The sequence below is a fragment of the Physeter macrocephalus genome, chromosome 1 (genome assembly GCF_002837175.3).
Source record: "Physeter macrocephalus isolate SW-GA chromosome 1, ASM283717v5, whole genome shotgun sequence".
Taxonomy (NCBI): Eukaryota; Metazoa; Chordata; class Mammalia; order Artiodactyla; family Physeteridae; genus Physeter; species Physeter macrocephalus.
The window spans coordinates 102,191,201-102,205,387 of record NC_041214.2 but is presented as its reverse complement, the minus strand read 5'-3'; the positions used below and the strand labels follow the sequence as shown (position 1 = coordinate 102,205,387).

The 14,187-nt window shown below is 38.0% G+C and overlaps 1 protein-coding gene and 1 pseudogene across 1 annotated transcript in view; both read left to right on the top strand.

Annotated features, from left to right (window-relative positions):
- The window catches only part of CD96 (CD96 molecule), an 84,797-nt gene that overhangs the window by 62,948 nt on the left and 7,662 nt on the right, over nt 1–14,187 (top strand). Inside the window, 2 exon segments of the mRNA XM_024120004.1 lie at nt 4,832–4,909; nt 5,422–5,493. Of these exon segments, the coding sequence (XP_023975772.1) occupies nt 4,832–4,909; nt 5,422–5,493 (150 nt within the window).
- Nucleotides 11,138–14,187, top strand: part of LOC102997041 (cytosolic 5'-nucleotidase 3A-like) — a 4,708-nt pseudogene continuing 1,658 nt past the window's right edge.

The following is a 14,187-nucleotide window of genomic DNA, read 5'->3' as shown; positions in this document are numbered from 1 at the left end:
TCTCCCTCCCTCCCACCGTCCCTATCCCACCCCTCTCGTGGTCACAAAGCACAGAGGTGATCTCCCTGTGCTATGCGGCAGCTTCCCACTAGCTATCTAATTTACATTTGGTAGTGCATATATGTCCCTGCCACTCTCTCACTTCGTCACAGCTTACCCTTCCCCCTCCCCATGTCCTCAAGTCCATGCTCTAGTAGGTCTGTGTTTTATTCCCGTCCTACCACTAATCTCTTCATGACATTTTTTTTTCTTAGATTCCATATATATGTGTTAGCATACAGTATTTGTTTTTCTCCTTCTGACTTACTTCACTCTGTATGACAGACTCCAGGTCTATCCGCCTCATTACAAATAACTCAGTTTCGTTTCTTTTTATGGCTGAGTAATATTCCATTGTATATATGTGCCACATCTTCTTTATCCATTCATCTGTTGATGGGCATAGGTTCTTAAAATCGTAATGAGCCAGTTGCAGAGGAGAAGCACAGCTGCTCTTGATGCAGAGGCTTCCTGGGCCTTCCTCTAGAGGGCGTGGTGGAGCACAGCCAGCCAAATGCTCACAGGGCGTGAACAGCAGCTGACCTCCTTGCTATTCGACTGCATGCCAGGGTGGGCCAGTGGGAGAACGCCAGGGCTCAATTCCCTAAGAGCAGTTCTGAGGTGTCCAGGAATGTGATCCCAATACTCAGTTTGAGACAATCTGAGCTTGCCCTACAGCTACTTCGTGTATCCTGCCGCCAGTCTTTTGGTGCATTTTTTCCTGCCATTTGTCTTGATGAACAGTAGGAGGCAGTGAGCTGGAAGTTACAGTGACTGCACGAGAATCTGAGCCACGGGGGCTCAGTGAGGTGAAAGAGGAGAGCTGCAGGTGACTCTGCCAGTAGGCATCAGTATGCCATCAGAGAGCTAATGCCCAGCACGCTGCCGTTCTCTTCACCCCAGACAGCCCTTTTCTGGGATTGTTTACCTGGAATCAGAGTCCTTCTAGAAAGACCAAGGAAAGTGGGTCAATGGTAGAACTCATCAGGAGATTCGTCTATTGCTATGATATGCTTGTGTTTTCAGCACCTGAACTAAACTGCAGATGACCTGTTGTATAGCTTCTAAGATTGCTTTTTAGTGCTTACCTCATGCCAGGCATTCTTCTACGAGAATTCATACAAGTGATGATTTCTCAATCATCACAATCACCCTATAGAAAAGTACTGTTATTTTAGACGCAAGGAATACAAGAAAGAGAGACAGGTCAATAGACTTTACCAAGATCATACATTTAACTTAGAACTAAGCGAGGCTTCAGCTCACGGGATCTGGCTCTGGAATTCATGCTTTTAATAGCTAAGCTACCCTGTTTTTGCACATCTCCAAGTGGTTTGCAAATCTGTCTCTGAGGCTTTGTATGCAAGTCTAATGCAATGGCTTCCTAGCAGTTAAGAGCTAGAAGGGAATCTGTCTTCTTGGCAGCATTTGACTGCACTGACCCAGCGTTTGGCACACAGCGCTCACTCACAAATATTTGCTGAATTGGACTGACTGGCCCTGCGTCTGGAAACCCTCCGTCACCTTGGCTTCTCTAAGCCATAGCCCCTGGCTTTCTTCCTGCCTCCCTGGGGTCCTCCTTTTCAATCTCCTTTTCTCCTGCCAGTACCTTACATGGAAGTGGTCCTCATTGTTCCATGCTAGGCCCTCTTCTCTTCTGCCAGGACCCATCTTCTTTGGTGCTCTCAGTTGCTCCAGTTACTGTCTTCATGCTGATGTCTCACAAATACTCATTTGCAGCCTAATTTTACTCCTAAGATTCAGACTCACATGCTCAACCCTCTGGAATTGAATGTCTCATATGCACTCAGAATCAATCTGTCCAAAATTTATTTCATCTTTGTGCCTCTTGCCCTTCCAAAGCTATTTTTTCTGTTTATTTTCTCAGATAATGATGCCTTGATCCAAAAATCTGCCCAAGCTGGAAAACTGGAAGTTATTTTGACTTCTCTCTCTTCCTAATTTCCTACATTCAGCCATTTACCAAGCCTGTAGAGCCCACACTTGAAACCTGTCCACTTCTCTTCTTGCCCACAGCCTTCACGCTATAGTCCAGGCCACCCTTCACTTACCCTGGGGTCAGAGCATCTGTTAAGGACTAGTTGGATATTATTCCTCCATGGAATCTTAAGGATGTAGCTTCTTCTTACTTCTCTATCCTCGTCCCTTTTCTTCTCACAGAGTGCCTTCAACATTCTGATCGGGCTTCAGTTCTCTCCCACCTTTTCTGTCCACACTGCTTGGAACATTCTGCTCCTTGCTTGCCCTCTTTCTCCAACTTGTCTGGCTAATTCTTGTCACCCTCCAAGCCTAGTTGATACGTCACTTCCTCCAGAAAGCCTTCACTGAGCTCACATGTCTTGGTTATGTGTTCCTCCTCTGGAATCCCACAGCACAGTGCATTTTCTCTACCATAGTACTTATCGTCTACTGCAATTCTCTTTATACTATTTGTGAGGGAAGGAAAACAAACCACAGTAACAACAAATTCCAACATTTCATTTTGTTCATTTATACTTGATATAATACAAATTTATTTATCCTAACAGAAAGAACCAATAAAAGGACAAGCAAGTAGCTGAGTGCTCTGTTCTGTAACCCATGCTGTGGCAGCTCTATCACATTTAAGTTGTGACTTCCAAGTCACTCTATGTCATAATACCTGGATAGTACATGAGGAAAGATCATGGAGGATCATATGTGGGATATTTTATAGGACAAGCCTTGAAGTGACAACCATCACTCCCACTCAGAGTCCATTGCCTGCGACTTGGTACATGGCCACCACACCTAACTGCACAGGAGGCTAGGAAGTGTAGTTTCTCTGTGCCAGAAAGAAGAGGACTGGGTTTGGTGGTCAACCAGTAATCTGCCATATTGACCTTTATTCTCACTAAATTGTATACTCCATAAGGGCAGGGGCAAAAACTCTCATTCTCTGCACTTTGTCTCCAATACTAGTACATAGTGGGAACTCGATAAGTATTTGTTGGATGAATGAAGCTGTGCATATCCTGTCTTTAAAACACTCTTTTCTGCCCATCCTGCTGCTGGCTGCCCATTTTTGTTCCTCATACAGCATCATGTGAGGCAGCCTATAACACATCTCCCCGTATCTAACTGTATTCATGGAGCTGGTGTGTAGTGTGTCTTTGGTGTTCATTGGTAGGCTACATTGTAAAACGATTGTTGTTGGTCATCTCTTGTGTGAGCTTCTTATGAACCACAATGCCACTTATTTATTTATCTTATATATACTTCTTTCAGAGATTTGATTACCCATGTTTTCTGTTTAAGGCATGCCCTTTCCCAGAATTGAGGTACCTGGGAAGTTGCCAGGCTATTCACTACTAACTAAAGCTTGAGGGTGAATGAGCATATTGGCTGCCATACTGTAAAGATATTGTTGAGAAAATTGTACACATTTTACAGTATCTTTTTTATAAAGACTGGGGAGAAAATTTTTTAATCACAATAAAAAGAATAGCTGTGTTTCTCTTAAAAATTGACTGTATTTATCTTATAATGTTCATCAATGGCATAACATACACTTTTATATATATATATTTATAGATATTTGATTTTTTAAAAATTTTATTTATTTTTGGCTGCGTTGGGTCTTTGTTGCTGTATGCGGGTTTTTTCTAGTTGTGGCGAGCAAGGGCTACTCTTCGTTGCCGTGCGCGGGCTTCTCATTGCGGAGGCTTCTCTTTTTGCAGAGCACGGGCTCTAGGCGTGCAGGCTTCAGTAGTTGCAGCACGTGGGCTCAGTAGTTGTGGCTCATGGTCTCTAGAGCACAGGCTCGGTAGTTATGGCGCACGGGCTTAGTTGCTCCGCAGCATGTGGGATCTTCCCGAACCGGGGATTGAACCCGTGTCCCCTGCACTGGCAGGCAGATTCTAAACCACTGCGCCACCAGGGAAGTCCAATGGCATAACATATACTTTTTATTTCTTAGCATTGTTACTAGAAAGTTCTGACCAAATGTGCAGTCCATATCTACTAAGAGAACACTACATCAAGAAATGCATTTTATGTAATATCCCCAGTCAGGTTTCAACAAAACTCAACATTCTTTTTCTAACTTTATTTTTCCTTGCCCTTGTTTTCTCTTTCTATCCACTTCTTTTATCTTCTTGCACTTGCATATTTATGTAAGCCACCATGAACATGTTTTGGAACAAAGGAGAACTACATATAAATAAAAAATCTATTAAAGATTTGTCTTCCCTAGAGACATAAACATGTTTCAGTGTGCTGTAGTAGGGTATTTTTCTTCTTCAATCTACCTTGCTTTATATCCAGAGATATTTTCAAATGAATATGAGTTAGTCTTTCATTTTGGGGGAAAGGGAGGGAGGAGGAGAATGGAAAATATAATGGCTTATAAAGATGGAAATGATTTTGAAAGCTAAGAATTGAAGTAAATATGAAACCATGTTTAGTATGTGAAAATATTATATACAGTTGTGAAGATTCACTACAAGATAAGTTCCATGAGGGTGAGGACCTTGTCTTCATTGTTCACTGCATGTCGAATAGTCTTGCACACAGTAGACGCTAAAACAATATATTTTGAAAGTGTGAATATTGGATGTGTAACCACAAGCATAGAACTTTTGAACTCAGTTTCATAATTTATAAAATGAATCCATTAGAGTATGTATTCACTAAGGTTCTTTCCAACTCTAACACTCCATGCTCTACGTGCCACCCTTGTTAAGCACAGTGGCATATTTAAACATGTGAAAGTAAATACCTATGACAATTTGGGAATTTTTTTTCAAAGTAGGTTATCCAGCTCCATCTTCAACAGCCCTTGTAGATGTGACTACATCGACTCCAAACGTCACCCCTCCAAGTGCTCAAAGTGCGTGTAGCAAGGCTTTCCTCATGTGACTCAAAAGAGACAACACAACACTACAGCTATGATAATATTGAGGTTTGGGCAAAATGCTATCTTTTTTCATTTGCTGTTCATATTTTGGTTTTGAGTTACTCTGTGGCAAGTTATAATCTGGTGACTCTATATTGATATGCCAATCACTATAATCTTAAAAATATGGGTTGGTGATTTGTTATTATATTGTATTTTTCATTTGTCATGGGATTTTTAAGGTAATATTAAAGTAATCTTGACAATACTCCCAGTGATCTGAGTTGGTGACAAGAACAGAAAAAGAAAGAAAATCAGTGACAAGTTGGCATTAAACATAAACTACAGACTTTTGCTTATTATTCCAGCTAGTGTTCCTGTGTAGCAAAGCATATTTTCAATTTCAGATTTCCCCAAAGTCATATATGTTAAAAATTCAGCACATGGAAGTAAAATTAAATTACAGCCTTATAAGAAAGTGGAATTCTGAAAATTTTGTCTTTCAGCCAGCAACTACGACCTGACTACCCGAGGCTTCAACTACTCCTGGACCTCCAATGGGAAAGACGCCAAATACTGTTAAGTGTAACTGTGAGTCCCTTGGAGTACTCTGGGCCTCATTCATTTACCCAACACATATATTGAACAGCTACTGTGTGCTTTGTTTATAATCATATTAACAAATATTTACAAGGCATTGACGATGTTTAAAGCATTGTTGTAGTTGCTAGGGATATATCTGTAAACAAAACAGACCTAAGTTCCAAAATCTGGTGGAAGAGAGACAGACAAATAGTGATAAGTGATACAGAAAAAATAAAGCAGAGAAGGGAGACAGTGAGAATCAAGGGTGAGGGGGCACTGCCCTTCTAAATAGAGTGGTCTTGAAAGGCCTTACTGAGGAAGGCAACATCTGAGTAAAGTGGAGATAAAAAAGCAAACTATCAGTAGATCTGGGGAAAGAGGGAACTAGCTAGAATATGCATGTCACTAAAAACAAAAACAAAACAAAACGGAAAAGAGAGAGCCCAGTGTGAGGCACAGAAATGGTTTGTTGCTTGTCATCTGACCAAGTAGCAGCAGGGTCTGCTGATGCTGCTGTAGCAGGTATTGACAGGATTTGAAAAAGAAATATACTGCCTCTTAGTGGTACAAGACAAAGATCAGCATGTTGGGAAGCAGCAAAGGATGTGGCTAAAGCGAAGAGAAACCTGGATGCCACAGGTGCAGGACTTCTGAATTTAACTCCCGGGCCCTTTGCCACAGAGTAAATGTGTATGTCCCTTTTAAAAAGCATTTAAGTTGTACATTGAAAACCTCTAAAAGTCTTTTATACCCACTGGCTCAGTCATCTCACTGCTGGGAACTTGTCCTTAGGAAATAAATCAAAGAGAGAAAAGGAACCTGTGTAATATCGCTCTTTGAGCATAATTTATTTATTTTATCTCTTTTATGGACCTCAGGTTCACAGATTTAGATTAATCACAATCTTTAACTCATGACACAGTTTCGTTCTTAGTCTGGGCATGACGCTCTATAATTTAATGTAACACATTTCTCTCAACAAATACGTTGATAATATAATAGACACCCATGAACTCAGTACCCAAATACAGGAATGAAAAGGCAGTATCAGAAGAGAGAGCACACAAAGAGATCCATAAGGCAGTGTAACCTAGATGTATGTCAAAGGTGGCATGCAAAGTACTGTAAAAAGAAGAGACTGTTCAGCAAGTGGACCCAGGAACATTGATTTTTTTATAAGAAAAACATGTTAAAATGCACTCCCACCATGCACAGTACACAAAAATAAACTCCATGTAGTTTAAGATATTTGTGTCAAAAAGCTAAATATTAAAACGTAATAAAATTAGGGTGATCTTCCTGGCTTTGGGATAAGAAAGGGCTTAAAGAAGAGACATAAGGCACTAGTCATAAAAACAATTGAAAAATTAGAATACAATAATACTAAGAAAAATTTTTTCATCAAAAGACTCCTTAAAGACAGTTTAAAAAAAGGCAAACTATAATCTGGGAGAAGGTATTTGCCACACATATTTGAAAAAGGATCAAGAATACATAGTTAGCAAAGGTTCAAAACTTTATATCAAGAATATATAAAGAATGCCTACAAACCAAGTTTTAAAAAGACAAAAAGCAGTAGGAAATGAACAAATAGGCACATCACAAAAGATGAAACACAAGTAGCTAGAAAACATCTAGAGATTCTCAGCCGCTCTAACAATCAGGACATGCCAGTGAAGACTAAATTCAGGAGACTAAATTTTACACATAACCAACTTGCAAAAATTAACAAGTCTGGAATTGCCAAGTGTTATATAGGATGTAGATCAATACAATTTGTTATATGTTGCTGGTGAGGGTATTAATTGGTACCATCTCTTTCCACCACTTAGGCATTATGTTTTATAGCTGAAGAGTTTCATAGCAGACAATTCAACACTTCTACTCCTAGATAAATACTCCCCAAAAAACAAATTATTACATGTGTCCAGGAGATATGTACACAAATGTTGGGGGGAAGACACTACTCATAATAACAAAAAACCTGTAAATTATCTAAATGGTCATAGTTAGGAGGGTGGATAAATAAACTGTAATATAGTCATATCATAAAATACTATGGAGCAATGAAAAATGAGTGAATGGCAGCCACGTATGACAGCATGAATGAATCTTAATAACACTGTATTGAATCAAAAAAGTAAATGCCAAGTGACAATATATGGAATGATATTTTAAAGTAAATTTTATTTTTTAAAATTTTAAAATTTTTTTAAATTTTTATTGAAATAAAGTTGATTTATAATGTGTTAGCTTCAGGTGTACAGCAAAGTGATTCAGTTATATGTATATATAAATATATATTCTTTTTTTACATTCATATTTTTTATGAGATATTGAGTATAGTCCCCTGTGCTATTCAGTAGGTTCTTGTTGGTTATCTATTTTATATATAGTAGTGTGTATATTTTAATCCCAAACACTTAATTTATCCCTCCCCTTTTCTCCGCTTTGGTAACCATAGTTTGTTTTCTACATCTGTAAGTCTATTTGTGTTTTGTAAATAAGTTCACTAGTATCATTGTTTTAGATTCCACATATAAGCTATATCATATGATGTTTGTCTTTCTCTGATGTTTGGCTGGCTTACTTCACTTAGTATGATAATCTCTAGGATTAAAAGCAAGTACAACCAAACACTATATGGCTTAGACATAATAAGTGATAAAAATTTAAAATATATATAAGTAAGTCAATAATAGACAACATTCAGAGCAGCGTTTGCTTTTGAATGGGCATACAAGGGATGGGACGGGGAGTAAATATTTATAGTGTTATTTATAATAATTCCAAAATCTGTGTGTATGAGTTAGGGGTAGGATGAGATAATAACTCAATGGATATTATGAAGCCAAACAAAACAATAGCCAAAATATACTAAGCTACATAGAAAAGGGTAGAAGCTGGGAATTTTTTACCAATCAGATATTAATTGATAATAAAAAGCATTAGACTGGGGATGAAAGTTCATACTTAATAGATTAACATTTATCCTATGTTGAACATAAAATTGATGTTAACATAAAATTGAGTTGTTTATAATAAACTATGCTGAAAATCTACCTACACTAGTTGTCACCCTTTATTCTTGATACTATAATACAAGAAAGTTCCATGAGAGTGTTTTTTTGTTTGTTTACCTGTATCCACAGTGCCTGAGATAGTGCATGGTATTGAGTTGGTGCACAACAAATATTGTTGAATCAATAAATGAGTTAATACTTCTTGGTTACAGGGAAGGTAGATCATGTAACAATGGGGATAAAAATTTATTGGACAGTGTTATAGGAAAAAGCTGAACTCCAACTTAAATTTATGCTATGATTGCATATAAATTATCCCATATTTTAATTAGCATCTGATGTTTTCCTTTGTTTATTTGAATTATTTGATTGTCTATTGAAATTATACTAGAATGTAAGATACACAAAAACAGGGACCTAAACCTTTTTCTGTTGTTCACTGTAGTATTCTAACATCTGGAATAGTGGCAGGCAACAGTAGGTGCTCAGCAGATATTTGTCGAATGATTGAAAAGGTATGTGTACATTTGGGCAAAGAAGAAAACACACACACACACACACACACAGTGAAAAGAAATGATCTGTTTAATTGAAAGTTTTGAGCTTTTTATTTATTTGTTTTAATTAAATTGTTATTACAATAGCATGTGTGCCCAGAATAAAATCCTTTTTATCCCGTGCATCACATCATTATAAAGCACAGAGGCCACCCAAGGTACTTTTTGCCCCAGAAACTAGAAAATTGAAAGGGTCTTGCTTGAAAGTGCTTCCTAATTTACACAATATATTCTTGGTCTTTTCAATAGATTTCATAATGAAATGAACTATTGTAATCCTTCACATTTTCTGTCCTTCCCCACTTGAAAACTTCATCTATCCTCAGACATCTCTGTATTATTCTTACCATAAAAATAGCCTTAGAAATTGTGAAATCTAGGAAGGGACTCTAAAACCCAACAAACAATTTTTTCTCCTGGCAGTGAAAACCCACATTTTTATTTTTGCAAGAAGATCTTGTTAACCATTTGCCATTTTTCATCCATAAGCTTAGAGAAAAAATTCCCCACAGTGAGTTGCTCTATTTATAATCATTCACAAAAACACATTAGGATCCAACAAGTTAATATTGATTGCTCAGTCCCAAACTGTTTTTGAAACATGTTTCTACTCATTGGATTGGACTGCAATATGACATCCAATATTAGATGATGCATTTGGCAAGATTCGTGTCAGGCATTGGTAATGGGATTTTTTTCTTTCAATCTGTTTATTTCAATAGATTTATGAAATGTTCAGAGGGAAAAAAAGAATGATAATGGATGGATTTCTAGTGAAATAAACCCACTAGCAGTGTTTCTAGGGCCCTTGCTATTTATGAACACATTCTATGGGATATTTGCTTATACATGCATTTTGTATAGCTCATATATATTTGGATGTCACAAGAAGGTTCTGAGTACATTGCATTTACAATAAATTTATTAGTGTATGTTTTAATATATTCTTTTGTTGTTATTTTGTTATTTATTAACTTGAGGAGGTCTTGGCTGAGATTCAAGAATGTTGGAATCTAATCCTAGTTCAGCTTCCATATTTCCTACAGTCTAGAACAGTCATGCATATTTTACTGTAACCATCTATGAAATGGTGATACCAAATCTGAACTTCTAAATACCCAAAATGTATGAGCTTAATAACATCCTGGGACACATTTTCATCCTGACACAGGTGATCAGGCCATGGAGCAGAAAATTGAAGCTTAATTACCTTTTTCTTGCTGGTTTTTCCTGCCATCCATCTGGCCCAGTGGAGCCTAAAGCCACATTGAAATCAGTTTGTCTAAGTTAGGCAAGCAGAAAAATGATATGAGTCTCCATGGGTCCCTAAGCCTCCAATTTATCCCATTACCAAAATCATCAAGCTCACTGTCACCACATGTGCGCACAAACACACACACACACACACGACTCAGAGTACGTCTTATCGATCTCACATGAGGTCTTTATTCTGTTCTTTGACCTTGCATCCCATATTCTTCAAAATTTACATATTCTTCTTAAATCTTACAAGTGCATTTCTTATCCTGTCCCTGGTCCTGGCTGTTTCTCTTCAAGTTCCTGGTAGTTGTGCCTAATAATTTCATAACAATCCCTTCTACTTTCCACAGGCAGAGGGTGATGGAGAAGCTAGAGTTGAGGAGTTGAGGGTCGATGGCAGGGACACAGCAATGCCAAGCCCTACAACGATGCTGGGCCCTGTGTCAGGCTGCACCATAATCACTTCAGTCCCTCCGTTCCCTGTTGGCCAGGATGCTGATTCTCTAAACTCACCATTTTATCTTCAAATTCTAAAATCTTATATGTCTCAGATCACATCTCTTTCCATTTTCCACTTTGCTTTTATCTAAAACCCTGTTCTGCTCCCATTCTGTCACCTAATTCCTCATTAGGTCAGCCTCAAATTAAAGGTTTATTCCTCTGATTTAAAATTGTATCCTCCGTTAAAATACCAATTTCTGGAGGCTCCATGTTCTTCACAGTTAGTACACAAGCCCCACACTTCCAAAGCTCGTAAATGTCATCTTTGTTAGGAAGAGCATAAGGGGGTCCCATTTATGGACTAAGTGATCATGGCAAGAGTGGACGCAGTAGCTGGTGCCAGTATTTGCATCCTGATGGAAGAGGTGATGCTGACCCAGTATATATTCCCCTTGAAGAAAAAGTTGGGGCAGAAGACCAAGATCAGTGAGATCTCTGTGTCCAAGCCCTGCATCTATGATTATTGCTTGCCACCCTATGCCTTTGTTCTAGGACAAAATTAAGGGCAGAACTCAGAGTGTGTTAAGGAAGATTGGTTACTCAATGTAAAGTCTGTACATGTAAAAATCATGCCAGAATTTTATTATTTTTTTTTAAGATGTTGGGGGTAGGAGTTTATTAATTTATTTATTTATTTTGGCTGTGTTGGGTCTTCATTTCTGTGCTAGGGCTTTCTCTAGTTGTGGCAAGCGGGGGCCACTCTTCATCGCAGGGTGCGGGCCTCTCTTGTTGTGGCGCACAGGCTCCAGATGTGCAGGCTCAGTAGTTGTGGCTCACGGGCTTAGTTGTTCCGCGGCATGAGGGATCCTCCCAGACCAGGGCTCGAACCCGTGTCCCCTGCATTGGCAGGCAGATTCTCAACCACTGCGCCACCAGGGAAGCCCCATGCCAGAATTTTAGAAAAGTTCAGTTTGCCTCAAGAACCCTATAAGAGTACCAGAAATTATCTGTGATGTTGTCAAAAGAGGAGCTGCCAAACCAGATAATTATGGACTTTTATATGACAGTAAGGATTTTCCTACAAAGGGAAAGATGCCTAACATGTCATAGTATTATTGAGAACTGTAAGTTGGTTACAAATGAATGTCAAAAACTGTTATTGCAACTCAAGGAAAAAGACAATGCTATCGAAGTTGATCTTGTTTTTACCATAGAAGTACCCTTTTATGGTAGAATGGTATGCTAAGTTCACAGAGTCTCTTTGTCGAATAACCTTTATCAAAAGCTAAATTTAAAGGAATTGTGGAAGAAACTGATGTTATGCTAAAGGAGGGCTATAATTCTGTTATATTTTTTAGCAGATTTTGAAAAATCTTAAAGCCAAAATCAGAAAAATAACTCCCTAGTTTTCCAAAGTGGTTTTTGTAATTCAATTTTATCACACATATTTTGAGATATTTTTATACTTGAAAAGTTTTCAGAAGACCAACAAGAAATTTTGTGAAATGATCAAATAATTTACATAATTTTAAGTTAAGTATTGCCATTTTTGCAATTTGGATGGATCATGCTGATGTTATTACCATCTCCTGAAGTTGTATTATGTTTGGTTTTCTTGTTTGGAGAAAATCAAAATTGACCAGAAAAGACTGGCGCTCTGTATTTAATGAAAAAACTGTTGGTATCCACATGTAACTGATCATTACAAGTGTTCTATATTGACTCGCTGCTAATAAACATAAAATAGGAAATCTTTTTTTAAATACCCATTTCTCTCAAGGTGATAGCACTTGTTAAACCATTCATATCTTAGCATAAATTAGTTTATCATATCCTTTCTTGCAAACAGACTTTGAAGAGATAAGAAATAAAGGCATCAGGCCCTAAAAGTAGGAAGTAAAGGAGACACCATATTGGGCAAAAAATCCATAAGGTTATCCAGAACAAACTGCCTTCTTCATAATTTTACCTAAATCCAGGCCTGGTTCCAGTTTCTTTTTAGTTGGTTTTGCTCTTTGTCAATCAAACTCCTGGCTTAATGGTTTAAACATTAAAAATTCGCATTAAAAAAGTACCCAGTCCATTGTCATCTGTAGACCTGGCATTCTGTCTAGAACAAAAAGTATCAAGATCACATGTACAGGGTCATAGAACTATATTGAAGATAAGAACATCTCCCTGACCTAGACAAACTCAAAATAGCTATATACAAAATCACCCTAACCTGGGGGGTGACCCCAAGTGGAGCAGCTATCACAGACTTTCCTGTGAGCAATCCCCAGAAAGCAGTGACTTTCAGCTCTTCCGAAGGGCCTGGTAACATACCTTTGTCTGCAGCTGTAACTGCCACTGGCATCTAGAGAGAAACCAAGAAAGGGTCAGGCTAAGGGGGGTTTTAATGTTTGTTTTATTTTATTTTGGTTTTGCTTATTGTTTTGGTCTTGACACAAAAGAAAGCATTCAGCTGGGAAAATTATGTATACTAATGTTTTAAATAAATGAGTGTAATGTTTTTCTACTGACTATAACCATATACTACTGTAGTTATTTTAATGTACAATACATTATAGGCATGTTATCAGGTACAGATATGTGGAGTCTGCCAAGAAGTGGAACTTTCTTGCTAGAGTTGGAGAGCTAAACAAAATGAGTTGATATATCTATTTCAAAGGCCATATGTGCTGCTGGAATTTGCTGCCATCCACTCAAGGGGAAGGTTTGCCTCTGAATGTATCAAAAGGACTCACCCAGCAGCTAACAAGTCCTGTAACCACAGGGGTCTGATTATTTGCTGTTGACACTTCAGTTTTCATGGTCAAACAATAATGTCAGCTTACCCTTCAGACTATACTACAAAGCTATAGTAATCAAGACAGTATGGTACTGGCACAAAAACAGAAATATAGATCAATTGAAAAGGATAGAAAGCCCAGAGATAAACCCATGCACATATGGTCACCTTATCTTTGATAAAGGAGGCAAGAATATACGGTGGAGAAAAGACAGCCTCTTCAGTAAGTGGTGCTGGGAAAACTGGACAGCTACATGTAAAAGGATGAAATTAGAACACTCCCTAACACCATACACAAAAATAAACTCAAAATGGATTAAAGACCTAAATGTAAGGCCAGACACTATTAAACTCTTAGAGGAAAACATAGACAGAACACTCCATGACATAAATAACAGCAAGATCCTTTTTAACCCACCTCCTAGAAAGATGGAAATAAAAACAAAAATAAACAAATGGGAAGTGATGAAGCTTAAAAGCTTTTGCACAGCAAAGGAAACCATAAACAAGACGAGAAGACACCCCTCAGAATGGGAGAAAATATTTGCAAATGAAGCAACTGACAAAGGATTAATCTCCAAAATTTACAAGCAGCTTATGCAGCTCAATAACAAA